At 37.1% G+C, this 21,652-nt stretch overlaps 3 protein-coding genes across 5 annotated transcripts in view; all 3 read right to left on the bottom strand.

Moving 5' to 3' along the window:
* The window catches only part of nxf1a (nuclear RNA export factor 1a), a 34,809-nt gene extending 30,237 nt beyond the window's left edge, over positions 1–4,572 (bottom strand). The window contains exons 1-2 of one of the 2 annotated variants that reach the window (XM_082177000.1): positions 3,591–4,572; positions 1,728–1,784 (exon numbers count right to left, since the gene is read on the bottom strand). In XM_082177000.1, the coding sequence (XP_082033126.1) occupies positions 1,728–1,784; positions 3,591–3,651 (118 nt within the window). In that variant the 5' untranslated portion in view covers positions 3,652–4,572. Of the gene's footprint in view, positions 1–224; positions 1,274–1,727; positions 1,785–3,590 lie in introns of those variants that run through there. The other variant, XM_082177001.1, reaches the window with a different exon arrangement.
* Positions 4,573–4,714: 142 nt separating this feature from the next.
* Positions 4,715–11,123, bottom strand: LOC309504044 (inositol-trisphosphate 3-kinase B). 2 transcript variants are annotated; one of them, XM_082177009.1, is made up of 8 exons: positions 10,838–11,123; positions 9,743–10,622; positions 9,184–9,268; positions 8,808–9,021; positions 7,437–7,641; positions 7,238–7,339; positions 5,934–6,005; positions 4,715–5,491 (listed from the first exon to the last, which is right to left on the bottom strand). In XM_082177009.1, the coding sequence occupies exons 1-8, from the start codon at positions 10,855–10,857 to the stop codon at positions 5,258–5,260; spliced, it is 1,812 nt and encodes a 603-aa protein (XP_082033135.1). In that variant the 5' UTR covers positions 10,858–11,123; the 3' UTR covers positions 4,715–5,257. The 2 variants fall into 2 exon arrangements, with proteins under 2 accessions (XP_082033135.1, XP_082033136.1); XM_082177010.1 differs by having other exon boundaries at positions 10,804–10,882.
* A 182-nt stretch (positions 11,124–11,305) lies between these two features.
* bscl2l (BSCL2 lipid droplet biogenesis associated, seipin, like) lies at positions 11,306–17,045 on the bottom strand. Its single transcript, XM_082177090.1, has 8 exons — positions 16,255–17,045; positions 15,169–15,250; positions 14,544–14,687; positions 13,641–13,775; positions 13,292–13,389; positions 13,077–13,206; positions 12,500–12,581; positions 11,306–12,209 (listed from the first exon to the last, which is right to left on the bottom strand). The coding sequence occupies exons 1-8, from the start codon at positions 16,500–16,502 to the stop codon at positions 11,929–11,931; spliced, it is 1,200 nt and encodes a 399-aa protein (XP_082033216.1). The 5' UTR covers positions 16,503–17,045; the 3' UTR covers positions 11,306–11,928.
* Between the last annotated feature and the right edge of the window lie 4,607 nt (positions 17,046–21,652).

The following is a 21,652-nucleotide window of genomic DNA, read 5'->3' as shown; positions in this document are numbered from 1 at the left end:
GTGGGTCATCCTCCAAAATGTTTTTACTGGAGTAGATTAGGCATTAGACTAATGCATATATATATATATATATATATATATATATATATATATATATATATATATATATATATATATATATATATATATATGCATTTGTACCCATAATAGAGTTATTGGGAGTATTTAAAGTATATCTCATTTAAAGGGTTAGTTCACCCAAAAATTCTGTCATTGTTACTCACCCTCATGTCGTTCCAAATCCAAAAGACTTTCGTTCATCTTCGGATCACAAATGAAGATCTTTTGATGATATCTGAACGATTTCTGTCCCTTGTGATGGATTTATTAATCATAACTAACATTCATTTTTCTTGCAGGGACAATATTCATAATGCTTTTGAATCCAAACCCTTTGGTTGAAAACTAGTGACTTTGAGTGTGTGAGTGTATAAATAACAAATAGGGGAAATGAAAGAGACAGGTGTCTAGGTTTGAAAACTTGTGCTTAACAATGAGGTAATCAAGAAAACAGAGTTTGCTTCTACCTAGTAACAGAAGGGTCTGCCTATGAAGAACCAATCAAATTGTAGGGAAATTATGTAACTGTATCATGTCATTTTCGCCATGCTCCTATTCTATAAAAACTGTTGTATTCTTTTTGCTGGTGGGATTCTCTCTGAAATTTGTCTGAGATCCTCTGGCCGTGATTAAAGCATATTCGAAGGCATTGTCTGGAGTCTGGCTAGTTAATGCTGCGCAACAAGTTAGTTAGGGAAGCTTACTAGACACATTGATAGTGTTATAGTAAAAGGGACGAGACGTCGTCCGACTCGAAGCCAGTTGTCAACTGTAGACGCAGTGCTAGAGTATAAAGATTATTAAGTGTCGACTGTAGGCGCTTGGGTGTCGATTGGAGACGTCCCGGGTCAATATTATTAAGTGTCGACTGTAGACGCTTGGGTGTCGATTGGAGACGCCCCAGGTAATTAGGAGTCAGGTGCATAAGAAGAAAAATCTACCACCCCCTCCACTGGCAGCTACGCAACTACACTTTGATGCTTTAAAAAGAGGTTGAACGAATTGAGTGGTTTAGTCCAAAATTTCTGAAGACATGATTGTTTTATATGATGAACAGATTGAATTTAGGCTTTTATTCACATATAAGCATTGATCAGCGAATATAAACAGAAGCTCAACCGAACCTGCTTGATGCACGAGAACAAACCCCATTGGTTCTTGCAGAGGATCAAATGTGCTGTGTAACATGGGAATGAACCTCATTGGTTCTCGCTCGTCAGGCAAACATGCTTGAGCTTCCGTTTACCACAACTGAGTTGATGAATGTTAAAAAAATAAATATAAAATAAAAGCCTAAATTCAATCTGTTCATCCTATTAAGCGATCGAGTCTCTTTAGAAAATGTGGACTGAACTGCTCAATTCATACAGCATGGATTAGTTTTACAATCTCTTTATGAACTTTTTGAAACGTCAAATTGGCTGTTGTCAATTGAGGGACAGAGAGCTCTCAGATTTAATCAGAAATATCTTTATTTGTGTTCCAAAGATGAATGAAAGTCTTATGGGTTTGGAATGACATGAGGGTGAGTAATTAATGACAGCATTTTAATTTTTGGGTGAACTAACCATCCCTTTAAAGTAAATATATTTTAAATACTCAAAATAACTATATGGGTACAAATGCATATTCAGTTCAGCTCTAAATAGCAGCAGGTTCAGTTTTACCTGTAAAGGAGCTGTCAGTGTTCCACACCTCTCTCATCACAGCAGAGCCACTCGAATCTAAGGGAATTGGAGGGAAAGATTCAAGCAGAGGCAGATTGTTGTTGTTCATGAACTTAACTTACGAGCAGCTTCTGATATAATAAAACTACAAAACAACTGTGTTTAACAAGAAAATAAAAGTATTATTTCAAAAAAAAAACAAAAAAAACATAGGGAATATGCAAAGAGCTCAAAACGAACAGTAGAATACGATTAATTGCATCTAAAAGACGTCATTTCGTTTTAAAAGTTAATGAAAACTACCATTCCCAAAATGCACTGACATTCACATTTCTCAGCGCCAATTTAACAGTACATTACTAATAAACTTATATGATTGTAATATTTAAATATAATTCATACCATACAATTATATAAATATAATATACATACAAATACATGTTATATTAATGGTAGAATTTTTTAGTTAGTTGACAATTAAACATTAACAATAAGCATGTGATGCTAAGTGGTGTAAAAAGCAACTACATGGCCAGAAACAAGTTACACGCGGTCCTACATGTAATCTAACTTTAAACACATGTACGGTCAAAAAAGAGAGAGGTTATCGAAGCCCTCGCCCCGCGGCAAATATCCAGATACTTACATAATTGTGATGAATTTAATCCTTTGTAAGTTATCATTTTGCAGTGTAAGATTACAGTTAACACCTTTAAATATTACATAAATGTATTATGTATTATTATTAAACTTAGTGGGTGTATAAATCAGCAGCAAAAAGTAATTCTTGAGAAAATCTGCACAGTAATTTTATAAAATCTAAACATGTTAATAAAAACAAATTACTATTAGTACTCTTATAAAATTCAATCAGGCAATCATACATTTCACAATTTTATATTTATATATGAATGTCAAGAATTCAGAAGTGTATAATGTAGCCTACACTACACTGAAATAATATACAATTAAATTATGCTTATTTTAAATGTATTGTGCAGGCTAGGTATAAAAAATATAGGCTTTTAATAATCTTTCAGTGCGCAAAACCATGATAATATGAAACGCTTCAAAACAGAGTGCACAAAGCGCGTATGCGCATCGCGGGTGCAGAATGATGTGCTCAAAGCAACATGGAGTCACAGTGTGCAGCGCTGCACAAGTGCGCATTTAAAAGTTCACATTATAATGTGAATATATCATATTGGAGAGAGTTTTACCGTGCATCCTGCTGTAACCGGACGAGGCGCGCGCGCTGTTTGAATACTGAATGGAGAATGATTGACAGCCGCAGAGGAGGGAAACCGAGTTTCCGTAAACTTTAATTTAATGATGTAAATAGACTTCTGTCCCTCACATTAAGCAATGGAATGGCTTCAGATGACTTTGTGAAATTATAATTAGACGCTCTCAGACCCAAGTCACCCAAACTGACGTGAAAAAGGCGGGAGGCGCCGAAAAGCGCGCTGTTTGCATCCCAGTTTTAAATCTGGGTCAAATGAAACCCAGTCTTTTGAACAGGATGCAGGTTTTAAACTGTTTAAAACCTGCATCCGGTTCAAAAGATTGGGTTTCATTTGACCCAGATTCACCATGAATGTGCAGCATTTGCAAAGGTACGACCTCTTAATAGGAGAGGTGATTCACCTTTTGCACCAAATAACCAACGTTGACGTGTTAAAGTTAGTAATATAAAAACGCGATAAAAATGTAAAGATGAGCAGCTGACCATGAACAACCTGTCAATCACTGCCTTAATCAATATCATGCAGACTAGTGCAACTTCGATTCGGTACTATAGTTTAACAAGACACCAAACCATATCGGTTCATTTAAAGACTTAAATCATGATACTTTTTGTACCTGAACTGGAGCAAACCCGTGTTATCATCACAGACAGGTTGGGGTACAATTCCCGAGTCATCGTGACGTGAACCGCGGGCGCGACCGCGTGCACTGCTCTCACTGATGCACGTGGACTCTATGCAAACGTGCCGCTTCATCTTGCTTCGAAAACATGTGCTATGTGCGTGGCGGCGTGCATATTTAACAGGCAAGAGCAAAAATATATCGTCTTGCAGGGATCCATAAGCATAAAATATAGTTGCAACTTTTAACCATTCCATAAGTTAGATATTTTAAAATATCTAAAATGCATAATTTATTGTCAGCTGAGTTAATAAATTAAGCATCAGTTTTACGCTTTGAGATTTTTTTTTTTAAAGGGTTTCTTTTTTTTTTTAACTAGATTTATTTGAAAGAAAATGTGAGTTGTTTGTGTTGTGGGCTATTGCTAGGGTGTTGCTATGTGGTTGCTAAGGTGTTCTGAGTGTTTTGTGGCATTAGCGTTACTTAGTAGGTTAATTAGTGTTACTATGCAGTGGCTGAGGTGTTGGTGGTTGCGTATCCAAGTCAAAAGAGTCTCTATGAAAGTCTCTGTGTAATTCTCTCTAGATATGGCTCCCTCTTTCAAAGTAAATAGGTACAATAATTCAAATGCTTGTGAAGATCGTAAGCCTAATTGCTTGGAAAATTAATAACTCATCTCACCTCAACAAGCTAACATTTTTAAGGTATTATGCATTTGCATATGTGGCAAGGTAACAACACTCATACGGAGCAACTAAAGGGGCATTGAGGTGGAAAAAAATATGGGATGGGAGGACATTTTTTTTCAAAGCTTTGTTCTCTATCAAAACTTTTGCGTTCTCTCACAAATAATATTTTCTAGCTGGACTATTAACAGGAAATGTTTGTCCGAACTCACAAGTTTTGCGAGAGAATGCAAAGTTTGCAAAAGAATGCAAAAGTTTTGCGAGAGAACACAACGTTTCATGGGGGAACGCAAAAGCTTTGAAAAATATGTTTTTCTTCCCATCCCATATTTTTTCCACCACCATGTGACAAATGAGCAATAAAGTGATGATGTTTTTTAAAACAGCCATTAGCTGTGGATCAAACCGAAGGCATACACAAGTACAACCAACTATAGTATATAAAACATTTAATAGACAAATATAAAATAAAATAAAAAACAGTAGCATGCTTTACACAAGAACATTTGCAACGACCATAGCAACAGAAGTGCTTCATTAATACTATTAAAGGGACAGTTCACCCAAAAATGAAAATTCTGTTATCCTTTGTTCAAAGCCTGTATGAGTTTCTTCTGATATTTTGAAGAATGTTGGTAATCAAATAGTTTCTGGTCCCCATTGCATACTATAAAAAAAAAAAAAAAAAATCTACTATGGAAGTCAATGGCTACCGTCAACTGTCTGGTTACCGACATTCTTCAAAATATCATCTTCTGTGTTCAGCAGAAGAAAGAAACTCAAACAGGTTTGGAACAACTTGAGGGTGAGTAAATGTTGACAGAATTTTCATTTTTGGGTGAACGATCCCTTTAACTGTTTAAAGCTTTATAGACCTGGCATGTCCTAAAAACAGTTGGATTGTGTATTGTTGGATCCAAGGTGAAATCATTTGTCTTTTTGGTGTCATTTACTGGAGTTTATGTGAGGTCACTATCAAAGTGGTTCCTCTTGGCTTTGCTCCCCTGCTTGCTTGATGGCTTCCTTCAGCAGAGAGATGAGGGAGGTCAATCCGATAAGGTACCCGTCCTCCCTGTTCCCCTCCACCCATGGCACATCATGCCTCAGCTGGACATCCTCTGGGGTTGGGATGGTCTTTCCAAAATCTATCATCCATATGTTTGCTTTGCCGCTGCAGTCGTGGACGAAAAGTAAAGAGCTGCCTATGATCTGTGAGAAGTTGAGATGTTTATTCAGAGGCAGAGAGGAAACAAAATTCCCATAAATTGTGTTTTAAGATGAAAAATAGAGCTGTTCAGTTGTGAGGTCATTCGTAGGCCAAACTCTGGTTCCAATTGAGTGAAATTAGCTGTGATCCGTCAAACACATAAAACCCACGTCCTTTGCCAAATATTTGGCCATTTTTTAACTATTTTCTTTTTTTTAAATGCAGATTTAAATTTCATGCTTGAAGTATTAATTGTGTCCAATTTATGTTGTAGAACAAAACGTGATAGTCTCTCGGTAGGTCTTATTTTACTCATGAATCGAAATTTGCCATTTTAAAACCAACAAGAAACTCAATGGCTTGAAATGCCAATTGTCTTCTGGTTTTTAAAGCTTCAAAGTGAACAGCTCTATAATGTAGACAAGTTTAACGTTTTGCAATAACCTCGTGTTTGTAGAAAAAGGTTGACTCCTTTAGTGCTTCGCTCAGTGCCTGTAATCTGGATTCGTAGGCCTCCTGAGATACACAAAGTGACAAATGAAGAATATTTTGATATATTTGGGATGAACTGCAATTATATATATATATGAGTATCTCAATTATATTGTCAAGTAGGCATATTTGGTGTAGAATAATAGAAAAAGTTATATGGGACAAAAACATACTAAAACAGAGCTTAAATTCATCATGAATCCCCATTCACAACCCAATTTACTCTTGAAATGTAAGTATTCCGAGTGAAACAAGATACAGTGCTATGCATAAGTTTAAAAACCCATGCTAAAGTTGACTAAAAAGAGTAATAAAAAAAATCATCTTTTGGAAATTGAACTTAATGCCTTAATTAAAAAAAATTTGAAAAATCCAACCTTTAAGGACACCAATTTTCTTTGTGAATGAATAATGTATCGTAAATAAATAAATGTTCTTCCTTAAAATACAGGGTGCATAAGTCTGGACACCCCTATGTTAAATTCCCATAGAGGCATGCAGATTTTTATTTTTAAAGGCCAGTTACTTCATGGATCCAGGATACTATGCATCCTGATAAAGTTCCCTTGGCCTTTGGAATTAAAATAGTCCCACATCATCACATAGCCTTCACCGTACCTAGAGATTGGCATGGTTTTATTTCAGTTAGCCTAATAGCTGGTTTAATTTGCATTGAGACATGATCTTATGGAAAGTACTCCATGCCAATCTCTAGGTATGGTGAAGGCTATGTGATGATGTGGGGCTATTTTAATTCCAAAGGCCAAGGGAACTTTATCAGGATGCATAGTATCCTGGATCCATGAAGTAACTGGCCTTTAAAAATAAAAATCTGCCTGCCTCTATGGGAATTTAACATAGGGGTGTCCAGACTTATGCACCCTGTATTTTAAGGAAGAACATTTATTTATTTACGATACATTATTCATTCACAAAGAAAATTGGTGTCCTTAAAGGTTGGATTTTTCCCAAAAAAATTTAATTAAGGCATTAAGTTCAATTTCCAAAAGATGATTTTTTTATTCCTCTTTTTAGTCAACTTTAGCATGGGTGTCTAAACTTATGCATATCACTGTATGTGAACATACAATGTAAGGTGAGATTAGTTTTTACCTATTAGGAACCAATAAGTGTTTAATTTATTGGTAAAATAAGAGGGCTTGTTGATGTCAGCCAGAAAAGAAAGTCGTTTCAGAAATGAAGCAAGTGAATGTTGACTTGTTTATATTTGTGTGTGAGTTTTTATGTCCACTCACTAGAATGTGAACCTGGCTCCTGGTGAAGGATAGCAGGGTTTCTGTCACTTGAGCTTCTGTGTGTGTTTTGTAAAAGTCTCGTAACACTTTACCATTCCCAATCTGAAAAACAACAAAAAACAGTGAAAAACAGTAAAATATCTAAATAAATGACCATACAGTGTCTCTCTTGTAACTCTTTTAGCCTCATGTTTCCTACCACTATGCCTTCTATGCGGAAGCCCAGAGATGAGGTGGAACTGCTGTCATCCCTCCACTGCAGGTAACGCAGCTTTGTTACTCCTTTCTGTGCGTGTTCTTCTACAGTGGGAGCTTCCGGATCCACTTTCACCATCTTTTGATACATATCAGAGCGTACGCTGGCTTTGGTCCTGGCCTTAATGATCTCCTCCTCTTGGTATGTCCTGCAAGTAATGCCAAAGATTCTAGATGGCACTGTATTATTGTTCAAATATAGTGTGATTATAAGGTCAATGAAGTGTAGAGTAGCAAACTAAAATGGTATTTTGGACACATAGGTTATATTAAAAACTAGTGATTCACCTAAATTAATTTTTACCAAAAAGGATGTTTTCAAATAGCTGAAACCAAAACCGAATATAAAGTTACATTTGGGTAATTGGGTAACTAAAGTTGATATTCTGTTCAGGCCGCTATGATCCTCACTGAGATCTGATCTCACCATCGTCGAGTTTATCTGTGATTACATGAAGAAACAGAAAAACTGAGACAGACTAAATCTAGAAGAACTGTGGCAACGTCTCCAAGACATTTGAAGAAACCTTCCTGCAAAGATACCTGAAAAACTATGTGCAAGTGTATCAGGACAAAAGCTGTTTTAAATGCAACGGTCACACCAAATATTGATTTGATTTAGTTCATAGAAGTTAATTGATAAATAAAATCAATTTATGGCATTATTTTTGGAAGCATCCTCACTTTACAGCATTTTTACAGTTATAGCAAGTGCCTATAACTGTTCATAGTACTGTATCTTTGCAGGAAGGTTTCTTCAAGCGTCTAGGAGACTTTGCCACAGTTCTTCTAGATTTAGTTAGTCTAGATCTAGTTTTTGTCTATTTTTTCTGTTTCTTCATGTAATCACAGATAAACTTGATGATGGTGAGATCAGATCTCCGTGTGGATCATACCTGGCTGTTGTCAGACTCCTTGTGCATACACAAATATCACTGGATTATTACAATTAATGGCAAAATTAATGTTTTGAAATGTAAACTGATATTTCCTACTGACATACAGCAAATCATTTTGGCTTAAAACCATTTTTGGGGGGTGAAAATACTAACGTGTCTAAGAACTTTGCACAGTATTGTACTTTTTTTTTGCTGATCCAGTTGCTGAATAGTTTTAGTTGCTGAAATGTCAGTGCATCACTAATCAGAACTTTTGTGCAACATTGATTTTCAAACTTGCAGGCAAATGTATCAATATTTTATAAAGCATACCCAAAAATAACATTATTTTAAAGTATTGTCTCTCACTTTGAGGTACTCAACTGGACATTGTGGCTTAAGGTAACAAGGCAAATTAATGTTAGTTCCCTTCCTACCGGACACCCATTTTGCAGTCCATGATGACAGGATGTTTGAGACCACTAAGCAGGTCCTCTAGACGGATGTATCTCTCTCCATCCTGACTGATGTGCCCAAAATAATGAGGCACGAACTGACAGAGTGCATCAGACATGAGGGCCTGCAGACAGACATCTTCCACCTTGCAAAACCTCTTGAGCACCTCCCCACCCTCACTCAGCCTTACATTACCTAGAGAAACCACACAAAACACATTTTGTCTACAAAATACTGCTTCGTTCAAAAGTATTGTTCAAACCCATTTTATTTAACATGATGTTTTTTGATAGAAAATGGTGAAGGTATGGTGAGGGTCAAAATGCTGTGTCCTTTAGAAAAGCCTGAACTACGTACCTTGGTGACCAGCTAGCTGGATCCATGAGCTTTGTGTACGTTTGGACCACTGCATCATGGTCAAAAATGTTCTCCAAGATCGACACTGGGGAAAAACGGGGTCATTTAGTGACAGTACCTTCAAAACAATTTTCTGTGTTTCATTTTCTAACATTGTTCATAAAATGGCATGCTTTTTTAACCTTGAAGGGTTTATTGTTATACCCTACTAATGGTGAAACAGTTCAAACCCAAAGATGTTACTCGCTACTTGATGCATTATAGAGTATATTGCGTGTTTTAATATGACGTTTAAAGAATTTGTTTTGGAATATTGCAAATGTGACCGTAACCTGCTACTTTCTGTCTACAACACTATGCAAATAACTTATTCAAATACGCTGTGTTATGGTACATGCAAATTGTCTAACACATTTCAGTGCACCCAACAAATAGAGTCCTTTTCAGTTGGTCCAGAGTTCAGTCTGAACCTGACACCAGTTTAACTGATCCTGAGAGATTCTGCAGAATCAAGATAAACTGCTTTGTGCTTTCTAAGCTTTCCCAGAATTCCACTCACCTTCTTCATCGTCTGCCTCCTGGCGGCCGTATCCTCACTCTCGCTGAAGACTTCATCACTTTCTGCTGAGGAGTTGTTGAATGAAGAGGAGGATGATGAAGCAGAGGAGTGAAGGAGAACCCGAGAGAGAACCGAGTGGGGAACTAATTCTTCCTCACCATCTCTCTTCATGCTTCCCTGCATATAATGATCTCCATCCCGTGATGACCCAAACGTTTGTGTGCTTCTGTGTTTTAAGCCCCAACTCTTCTTCCTGTGCACTCGTTTGTTGTTGAATTCTCCCTCGTTACTCTCATCGATACTCTCCAGACCTCCTCCCAGCCTTTCCCGCACCCTTTGCTTCAGAACCATCTCGCCTCTCCACAGGCTTTGCCTAGTTGCTGCATTCAGTGTCACTTTTGAACCCTCTTCAACAAGATTTTCACTAGCCATCACCCTCTCTTTCACTCTCTGCTCTTCCACGTCCTCGTCCTTGGTCATTTCTCCTGCAGGTTTTGGTGGGAGATCCACACATACATATTCCAGAGGACCTGGTTTCGCGTCCTCCGTTTCCTCATATGCATTTATCTGAGTTCCAGTTGGCTCTTCTAGCTTGGAAGAAAGGACGGATTGAGCGGCAGCCAGTTTAGGTCTGGCTCTGAAGACTGTGTTCTTGTTATATTGACTTTGATTGTTCAAGGATGGTGAGAAATCAAACATCTTGTCTTCTACGGCATCTCTCATGCTCTCCCCATCCCTTCCATTGCTTTTCTTTTCTGACAATGTGCTCATTCTTTCTGGTGTCGAATCCAAGTCTTTCATGAAGCCGCTAAGATGGAAATTCTCATCAGAAACGGACGAAACTCGTGTTTTGTTATTTTGAGCTCTAGAGAAAGGGAATCTGGGGGGGATAAACAAAATCATTATTTGAGAAATCATAATAGAATACCTAAAGAAGACAGATGAATAGACAGATACAATATTCATCTTATCAATAAACTATTGTTGTTTACTATACCAAACTTTATCTGCCCAGGAAATAGCCCACATATGCTAAGTGGCACAAAGTTCAAAACAATTACTTGTAGGGGAAAAAAGGCACCAACTCCCACGTACCCGATCTGCCAATCTTTCATCACTCCTGTGTGTTAAGTTGAATCATCCAGCAGTTCAGCATCAAAGACTAAATGCCAGTTCAAAGTCTTGCTGTCAACGTTTTCCAGCAGTGATTTGCATAATGTGACATCACGGTTTTCCACAACCTTTTTGACAATGAGCTCTTTTGGAGGTTGTGCCGAGGGCTGACCCACACTTTTTAGTGTTGAGCAATGACTGACTCTTGCAACCGTGTCATGGATGCATTTCCATTTGGCAGATGCTTTCTTGTTTTATCAGAATGCACATTTCCTGGGAATTGAATTGAATTGAAACCATAAACTAAAGATTATATTACTTGTTTTGTACATCTTGCTCCAAATTGTCATTTTGAGTTGTTTTGTAATTCTCATTAAATTCTCTATTATAATACAGTGTGTTATTTTTATATGTAAAATCAGTGTAAATTAAAGACAGTATACCATGATGTACAAATACTTCAACATTTTATTTTTTTTACATTAAATTTGAAGTCTTTTTTTCACATTAAAATGTAAGTTTTTTTTAGTTTTTTTTTTATTAAAAGTCATAATTATAAATGTCACATTTCCACAAATAACCTTCAGTAAAGTCATATCCTCAGCACTTTCTGCTGTCACAACCAATAGATATTCCTCTGGTTGTCTTTGTGTTTCCAAGAGAAATGCATGTAAATGAATGCAAATTAATAATGTCATTTTCCACACATACGCCACAACCAAATGCCATTCTTCCCCTCTGGGCTATTTATTGACACAGTCTCTCTGTTTTCAGTGCTGTAGGTGGTGTTGTTGTTGTTATTATATTATATTCCACAACAAAGGATACTTCTGGAACGGTTAGTTTGGATATAGGTTATGTCAGTACTTGAGAAATAATAAATGGTGGTAATATAATTGTGCTTGTCTTGATTACTTTTGAAATAATGACAGGCATACAAGCGATTATTTCAGGCTAGCATAAAGTTTGTATATTTTAAACAAGGAAACTGTTACCAAATATATGAAGTCAACTTGGTGGCCTTTGCTTTTCATAACCTTTACCCTCATTTAGAAGATGGCTCCATTCCTTCTCTAGAAGGTTGTACAGACGCCAACATGATGGTAATTTTTATCTATGGTGTCTGTTAATGCTTGAGAAGTTTGTATCATGCCCTGTGATAAATGCCTGTGCCTCAAAATCATTTCTCCATCCCCAGCCTCACAGATGGGTTCATCTTCAGCAAGTTCTCTGGAGTCTTCACTCTCCTCCACCCCCATGTCTGGAATGGATTCTTCCAACTCCACAGAATTGCACTCCATGTTGTCAACATTTCCCATAAAAATGGGGGAATCCAACAAGTCTGTTGTAGTGGCTGTTCACAGAATTAGATCAACGCACAGTCAAGAAAGGTTAGAAATGGCATGAATGAACCACATTTACCTGCTAGCCTTTCATATTTAGATGCTTTATTGATTTGAATGTGCATTGATCTCATTTATTTTCATTTCACTCAAGAGTTATTTTAATCTATAGATGAACTATCCATTTAAATGACTTTATGTACATTATTTCAAGTAAAACATTTTTTTTTTTTCAATTAAGGATTTTAACCTTTTTTATTAAAGCAGTTGCAATTGGTTTGAAACAGTACATGAGCTTCACCTGGTGCATTTCTTTCATCTAGGGGTTCAAACTGATCATCCGGGTCATCTTGTTCATTCATTTCCTCTTGTTGCATATCAGCCTGAAGCAAAGAAAACACCGTGTGAAAAATGGATGGATGGATAGCCAGGATAAATAGATTGGAAGGATGGATAGATAGATAGGTTGGATGGATTGCTAGATATGATAGAGAGCATGGGTGGATGAATGAATGGATAGCTTGGATGGATGGATGGATGGACGGACGGACGAATGAATGAATAGCTTGGATGGGTGGATGGATGGATGTACGAATGAATGGATAGCTTGGATGGATGGGTGGATGAATGGATGATAGCTTGGATGAATGAATGGATGGATAGCTTGAATGGATGGATAGATAAGATAGCAAGCATGGATGGATGGATGGATAGATAGATGGATAGCCTGGATAGATAGCTTGGATGGATGGATGGATGGATAGCCTGGATGATAAGATAGATAGCCTAGGTAGATTGGATGGATGGATGGATGGATGGATGGATGGATGGATGGATGTATAGATAGATAGATAGATCGATATTTTAGAACAGCGCACCTTTCCAGATATCCTGCGACTACCCAGATTAAACTGCAGGAAACTGAGAACGGTGATCAAACTGAGGAAAGTAAAGTTACTCATCACTCCGATCAGTGCTGTTGTCAGGGGGAAGTGATACAGCAGGTACCTGTGAAGATCAGAGAGACACGCCTGGATGAAGAATGTTAGGATTTTATTAAAGCAACTAAGTAAATATACAGGATTACACAAACCTGATGCCTGTAAAGTGAGCGAAGATGTAGAGATGCGCTCTGTAGATCTGAACATTCTGGGAATGGATCTCAATGAAAGCTCCAACAATGGGTTTGTACTGAACAGAGAAAAGAGACAACTGTACTGGGTTTGTTCCACAGCTCGTATACTGTAGATTTATTTCCACTCTTAATATAACATTTACATTTTTTTTTACTTTGTGAAGAAAATGTGAAGTTCTTGTGTGTGTATATACTAAAATCTGCGGCACAATGTGTTGTGGGTGGTTGCCAGTGCTTTGCTAGGGTGTTCTGAGTTGTTTTAGTAAGTTGCTATGCAGTTGCTAGGGTTTTCAGAATCATCACTCACAGAATTATCTCTGAATTCAGAGTACAGTTCCACTTTGATTGACTGCTTCTGCTCAGATGCTCCTGTTAACAGCATGGGGGAGAAGACCACTGTGCCCAGAGCCTGAAGAAGAGAGGAGCGATAATGGAGCATCGCCTGAGAGAGAGAGAGAGAGAAAGATGAAACCACAGCTGGAGCATTGTGAAACAGGATCTTCTAAAAATGGGGGCAGAAAGCTCAGGAAGCTCGTCTTGGAGAACCTATATTTTGCAACAGTTACTGTTGCAAAACAGTTAATAGGCCCCATTGACTTCCATAGTATTTTTTCCCCATACTATGGAAGTCAATGTTGTCTATCAACTGTCTGGTTACCAACATTCTTCAAAATATCTTATTTTGTGTTCAACAGAAGAAAGAAATTCATACAGGTTTGGAACAACTTGAGGGTGAGTAAATGATGGCAGAATAAATTTTTTTGGGTGAACTATACGTATAATCTCTCTCTCTCTCTCTCTCTCTCTCTCTCTAATAACTGCATTAGTCTGCTATCAATGGCTCATGTCTCCATTACTAGCTCTAAAATGTTTTGGAATTAGCAACGGAGACATGGGATAAGATGTATAAGAAATTAGTCCAACAAACAAGAGCGTTTTAAGGACAAAAACCTGACAAATGTCTTGAAATATAACATATGAACAATGTCTTGAGGTGTGATAATCATAGTATAAGCTGAATAATTGACTAAGGTCTGTTGAATTATTACAAAATAATGCACACCCTCTTCGCGTCGTGGCCGCATTAACACCCCGGATGTGCATTATTTTCTAATAATTCAATGGTCCGGAGTCAATTTACTTGTTTGACAACTTTTATCATAAAAATAAATTTTCATGTGTTTCACTGCCTCCTAGTTTGTGCACTTACAGAACGTGTTGATATGTCAACAATCTGACCAGCTTTAGAATAAGGAGAGATTTTCAGTAGGAACATTCCCAGCTCCTGATTGGCTGGAGACTCTGGCATTTCCAGTTCTAGTGCGATCTGATAGGGCTGGTCGTGCGTCATTACCTGTAGGCAGGAAAGAGAAAAGCAAAAAACAGCATGGATGTATATGAAATATTATACCACTCAAACTATATGGGAAATATGTCCACTGTGCACAGTATGCAAATATTCTGCATGCATGGAATCTCCCGATATGTGCAGTAAACAAACTGAGCCCACTGTAGAGCACTGTGACTGAATAAACCAAAAGTGATGTCTGCCATGAATTTGAGAATATTTATTTCTTAATTATTTGATCATTTTAGCACAAAATTGGATTAAGATGCTAAAATAAAATATGTATTTATTTTTAACATAACTAAACACCACTGAGATAAACATGCAATGAGGAGGTCATGTGATGACAATGCAGCATGCTGGTGTTTGAAACACTTTGCACAGTTTCACATAATAAATAATAGTATAGGCCTATTTCATTAGTTTGTAAAGATATTAAAAAGTTCAAATAAAAAACTTAAACAAGGATTAGATCAAGGATGGTCACCTGATGCTTTCCATTTTTCAGTAAAGAGACATTAGCCACAGGGAAAGAACACATGGGGTGATGAGGAGATGGACAATCAGTCCTGTTGATCAGAAACACATTTGACATGAACAAACAGATGATAAACTACTACAGTCAACACTCTGATGAATGTAGGCTGATTCTGTGACATTTAATATTTAATATCCCAATATTCAAGTATCAAGTTTACCTTAGAAAGCCTACTTTCTAAGTAGGCAAATTTCGAAGGCCTTTAAATTATCAACATGTCAAAACTTTACTGAAAAATGTAACTGAAAAAAGTACGCAATCTACTACATGCCTTCTGTCATCTGATTGATAGTTTATACTTGTTTTTAGCAAGTAAAAGGCCTTTTAGTGTCATTCTAAAAACGTTCCCCTTCAGCTCGCGATTCATGCCTTTTTTTTTTGTTCTTTTTTTTTTGCTGTAGAATCTTTACTAATTTTAATAAAGTTAACATAAGAATCACTTTTATACCTTGGTCCGTGAGAAATATTTCAAGTTGTACATAGTTTACCTAATCCTGTAACAAAAATCCTGTTAAAATGTACAGTATCAAATATGATACTTTTGAGGAATCTCTCAACCATCTATTGAATTGTTATGTTTTATAAAACATATTATAATTCAACTCAAAAACACACACACACACAATTTTTTATTAATTTTTTTGTGTAAGAAAAAAGTGTTTTCTTTTACTCTCAAAAATAAAGGTTATTCAATTGGCATTAATGGTTCCATGAAGAACATTTAACATCCCATGGAACCTTTCAATTGTACAAAAGGTTCTCTAGAGGAAAAAGTTTCTTTAGATTACGTTCTTCACACTAAGAAAAAAATAGTTTAAAGAACTGTTCAGGTTCTTTGGGGAACCAAAAATTGTTCTTCTATGGCATTGCTGTTAAAAAAAAACTTTGGAACCTTCATTTTTAAGAGAGTATCATAATTTAATAGGGTTTATGCTTTAAAAAAAATAAACGTATTGCATTTATACTTATCAGAAAAACTGATTAAGAAAATGATTTAAGGTAGTGTATCCTGCTAGGTAACTGTACACATCTCACCTGTAGAAGAAGTGGACAGGTGTGATGAAATTGGCTGTGGGCATAAAGGAATAATAGAAACTGCCGTAGAGGAATAAAGCCACCCAGAACAACAGCAGAATCACACAGATCAGAACAGCTATTTCCAGAACCTTCTGTCTGACCCGCACCAGCAGCACTGACATCGTCTCCAGGATCCGGACCACCAGCCCGTTGATTTGAGGTCCCACATCTTGAACACCAGAATCCTCTGAACTGAACTCCTCCATACTGGGGTGTTTGTTTACTGAGATTTATTTCTTCCAGTGTTGTTGCGCTGCTATCTCAAAAATCTCTTTCCCAACAACTTCCTCTTCCCTTTCGGTTTCAGCTGTCTTTTCTCAGTTTTTTCGCTGCTTAATGTTTGACTATCTAAGAAATAACACACCAGAACCTCCCTCGTTACTCTGCCCATTTCTCACCAGCACCCCATGCTCTCATTTTCGAGTTCTTTTCCTCTGACCTTGAAGCTCTGACGTCTGACTTGGATTCACTTAAAATATTTTGAATCGATGATCAAGCTCTTTTTAATAAATGTTTCTGCTGTAATGGACCGTGACACCGCAGTTCCTGGAAAAAAAACGAACAGTCCGAAGAACAGCTGGAGTCCAGTGGGACGACACTGGGACTCATGACCAGCATGTGAGGCAAAGGACAAGGAGTGCTGTTGGGAAATACAAGGGGTATGAAATATCCAAGACAAATCCTTTTATCTATGAATATGTGTATCTTGATGACTTCCATCAGAATGCAGTACAATTGGTAACAGCTATTAAATCAAGCTAAAACAGTTGTCAGTTTGTGAGAATCACATTAGTCATGTAACCGCTTTGCAAGGCTGGATATACAACCACAAATCCATTGGATGCACACAAGACAAATGCAGCTTCAAAAGGTTTCAATAAATGCACAAATTACAGACTATTAGCTGTCTGTTATCATGAGGCTGGAGCTTGAGCTCGTCACAGTTGACTATTGGATTCTTATATGAGGTTAACACAAGGGCGTAGATTTGGTTTGAACATTGGGGGGGTTGAAAAATTATTCTGCATATTTTTCATGTGATCATGGTATAAATATTGGGGGGGGGTTGTAATGCAAAGACTTAAATATTGGGGGGGTTATCTCCCCCCCAACCCCCCCACAAATTACGCCCCTGGGTTAACAAGTTTGGCACACAAAAGTAAAAACATAAATAAACAGGCTATCTTGTTTACAACCCTACTTGCACTGTAAGTTTAGGGCTGTGTCGCCTTGTGTGTTTTTGTAATGTGTCTCTCCTTCCAAAAGATGGCGTCAAACATCCTTTTAGTAAAATCTATTGTACAGTAATCCGGTTTCATTAAGAGATTATGGTGATATTTACTGAAAAATAAAGATTTTATCGTAAATTATTAAGTGTTTATTTTGGTATTATTAAAATAGCGTTGATAATAATTATTGCAAATGCAATATATTAGTGATGTTTTCTATTGAAGAAGAAACCCAAGCCACATTGAGACATAAAATGGGCTCTTTTGACTTGGGAACGGTAAATAATTACCTAGCAACAACCTTAGAAATCACAAAGCAATGCCCTAGCAACACTATAGCATTGTGCCTGTGAGTTTAGCATGTGCAAACACTTACATTTCCTTCAGAAAATATAAAAATCCAGTAGTTGATTGGTAGCATCAACAGTGGTATCAAATGTCTGAATGGCTTTATTCATATGCCATTTCTTTTATTCCTTGATTTTATCTCGAAAACAAGTATTTTTCTCTAAAATGAGCTCTACTTGAAAAGGTGCCACATTCGGATTGATTTTTCACGTGCCAGAGAAAGAGCAGGAGATGATAGGGATTCTGTGGATGATTTCAAATGACCTGCCAAAGAAAGACTGCTGGCCTACATACATATTTAAAAAAGGATCTTGCAGATTAATCAAATTGTTCCACCAAGTGGAATAGTGCTTTTGTTCTGATGGATTGACAAAGGGAGATAAAGTAAAAATTTAAAGCATGACTCCTTTAATCGGAATTGAATTTGTAAAAATGAAAAATGAAGCTGAGCTGGACTTCTTCATCCCCTCCTCCTTCTTCCCTCATGCTGGTATGACTCATTTGCAAATCATATACACCCCTACCTAGTGTGAATATTGTACAGCTGCACTGTGGCTGTTAATTCAGTTCAAGTTTATTTGTGCAGCGCTTTTCACTATACATTTTTCTTTTCTTCAAAGCTTTACAGAAAATGCTTGTTTTAATGTTATAATTTAGGAAGAATTCTGTTATCGGTCAGAGATGAGTGTATCAAAGTAATGTCCATATACAGCTATGATATATTACATGATGTTATGTGGTTAGTTAACTTCATGTATTCAGTTAAGCCAACACAAGCAATTACAACTTGTGCTCTAAGGATAATATTACAATATTAAGATAATATTTGCAAGTCTTTTATTCCCCTTTGTGACGTATATCCGAGTGAAACGTCTTCTGGAACAAGAAAAAAAGTAGGGCGGGACTTGATTTTGTCCATGGGGAATTGATTGGATGTTTGTGGTTTGCTATTGGTGGATCTCATGTGAGTGACAGGTTGCCCCGCCCTCACCTCAGTAAACACATCATCAGAGAAGAGAAGAGATGTCGCTGCGAGAGAGAAGGGGAAGTTATTTCGATTAAAGATTACGAGGCACATGAATTCAAAAATAATAATAATGATGTGCACGGATTAATCATTTATAATAAATATTGCAATGTTCCATCAAAAAATAGGAATTAGCTATTTTGATTTCATGGTGGCTTAAGGGTAGCAATACATGTATCCTTTATGAAAAAGCCAGCCTCATCATACAGTGCAACAAGCTCAGTGAAAAAAACTAAATGTCAGCATGAACATTACTTTTTTAATGGAAAATTGTAGTGTTTATAATAAATGATTTATCCATGCAAATCATAATGTGCCCTCTTTTTAATCAAAAGCTTAACTTCCTACTTTTTGATTGTTCAAGAAGCCGTGTAACTTGAACATATAAGTAAAGACTACCGTGTTTTCAGTTTCATGCCAACTTTTAACGTGTCTATAGTGCTGCATTATATTTTACAACATGTTAAAACCAAACTAATTTCTGTACTCTAATAACAATTGCGTTGATTGAAAAAAAAGTTGATTGTCCTGTGCATTTGTAGAGCCTTCAAAATCGGTAACTTTTCAATTAGGATGTTGCCTTATGCCTATATAAGCATTAGACAGCAAGGCAGCTGACTAGGTTTTGGATCAGAGCCACAGCTCTGCTTCGGTTGCTGCAGTCACAGGTGAAGGGTAGTGGCTGCAGGTGTTCTCTGCACATGTGGATCTGAACCTTTGATTGACAGGTGTCTGTGCACTGTTCTCGGTCTTAGCTAACTCTTTTGACCCAAAGCATGCCTTCTGATTGGTCTCACCCTTGATGCACTCAGATGTTACAAATAGCCATCTGTTAGCCATCCATTCATTTGAAAGTCATTAAAGTCCCCATGAAATAAAAATGGACAATTCAGTTTTTTCTACTAGAATATTGCAGTGCTTATTATAAATGATTTATCCATGCACATTATTACTTTTTTTTTTAATTCATATTCGTAATCTTTAATCAAAAACGTCTCACCCTCCCCTCCCCCTTGAAACGACATCTGTTCTCTTCATGACGCGTGTCTCGGCGGAAGGTGGAACTAAATATCCTTCACAACAGACTGCAAACTGGCATTCAGATCTGCCTCCTTTTAGTTAGCAATGCCCAACTTCCTATGATCCAATCAATTTCTGGAGGACGAAATCAAACTTTTCTCATTCCAGAAGCTTATATCTAAGATATATGCCACAAATAGAGAAGAAAATACTATTTTCAACTTCCGTTTCATCATTTCATGCCGACTTTAAAACATAGCAGATGTGTTTTTACTTCTTTTCACCTGTAGAGGTCACTGTTACTCCCTCTATTTTCACTTTGAAATTTAAAAAAAACACAGCTAATGGCTTGACAAGTGCATAATTATAATTTTTCTGCAAGAGAAAGAATATAAATGTTAAAGTTCACTGTAAACAAATTTAACAAGATAAATGTATATATGCTTATGAAACAGAAGTAGCGACAGATCTTTTCTTCTGTATTTTGATGTACATCCAAGAGTAACGGCTTATCGAAAAGGGGGGGAAAAAAGCAGGGCGGGACTTGGTTATATCAATGCATTGGAATTTGAGATGTGGGCATCGCACTAAAAAATGGAGGCAGATAAATGCGAGCTTTCAGTGGTTAAAGCAGGATAAATGATTAGAGATGTCCTGCATATGTCACCAGAGAGAAACTGAGCATGCAACACAACTTCTCGTCCAGGCCCTGGTCATCTCTAGGCTTGATTACTGCAATTCTCTTCTGGCTGGACTTCCATCATGTGCAACTAAACCTCTACAAATGATTCAGAACGCTGCAGCTCGTCTCGTCTTCAACGAGCCCAAAAGGGCCTACGTCACTCCTCTGTTCATCTCTCTGCACTGGCTACCACTCGCTGCTCGCATCAAGCTCAAGGCATTGACGCTTGCTAACAGATCTATCACAGGGTCAGCTCCCTCCTACTTTCACTCACTCCTATGAGTCTACATCCCTACCAGAAGCCTACGATCGGTCAACGAGCGACGTCTCGTGGTTCCATCACAGAAAGCCACTAAATCTCTTTCCAGAACATTCTCATTCACGGTTCCATGCTGGTGAAATGCTCTCCCACCCTCATCCGAGATGCAGAATCCCTGACAACATTCAAAAGACAGCTGAAAACTCATCTCTTCCGTGAGCACTTAACCTCATAATAAAAATAATAAAAAATTCTTTATTAAAAATTCCTTATCGGGCTTATGCTACTCTGACCAATGCCTGAACATCGTATTTTGAGCACTTCTTGCGTTGTTTTTGCCTCTTCGCGATGACTCGCTTAACTTAGTCCTAAATTGTAAGTCGCTTTGGCCAAAAGCGTCTGCCTAAATGTAAATGTAAATGTAAATGTCTTTAGCTGTGTCCGAACTCACTCCCTATATAGAAAATGACGTTTGAGTCCTATATGGGAAGAAGGGAATTAAAATGAGTGAGCAAATTTGGACACTGACAGAAATATCATGCGTCAGAGAGGACAATTTCGCACTGTGTAAATCAGTGTTGTTTTTGGCAGCCCTTTTAGTTTTAGTCTTAGTCATAGTCTTTTGGATGAAAATGCTTTTTAGTTTTAGTCACATTTTAGTCACTTATAAACTTTATAGTTTTAGTCAAGTTTTAGTCGACGAAAACATAAAAAGGTTTTAGTCAAGTTTTAGTCGACGAAAACGCAAAAAGGTTTTAGTCAAGTTTTAGTCAATTTTAGTAAAAAAAAAA

This window comes from Leuciscus leuciscus (genome assembly GCF_965113295.1).
Source record: "Leuciscus leuciscus genome assembly, chromosome: 8".
NCBI lineage: Eukaryota > Metazoa > Chordata > Actinopteri > Cypriniformes > Leuciscidae > Leuciscus > Leuciscus leuciscus.
This window is presented reverse-complemented; position numbering and strand designations above follow the sequence as displayed.

Coding starts and splice junctions, on each gene's coding strand:
- LOC309504044 (XM_082177009.1), bottom strand. CDS start 10,857: ATGAAAGATTGGCAGATCGG. Junction 10,623..10,837: donor ATGAAAGATTGGCAGATCGG/GTACGTGGGAGT, acceptor TATCCCCCCCAG/ATTCCCTTTCTCTAGAGCTC. Junction 6,006..7,237: donor GGAGCCAGGTTCACATTCTA/GTGAGTGGACAT, acceptor TGTGTATCTCAG/GAGGCCTACGAATCCAGATT.
- bscl2l (XM_082177090.1), bottom strand. CDS start 16,502: ATGGAGGAGTTCAGTTCAGAGGATTCTGGTGTTCAAGATGTGGGACCT. Junction 13,390..13,640: donor CTGAATTCAGAGATAATTCT/GTGAGTGATGAT, acceptor TTCTCTGTTCAG/TACAAACCCATTGTTGGAGC. Junction 12,582..13,076: donor GTCGCAGGATATCTGGAAAG/GTGCGCTGTTCT, acceptor TCTTTGCTTCAG/GCTGATATGCAACAAGAGGA.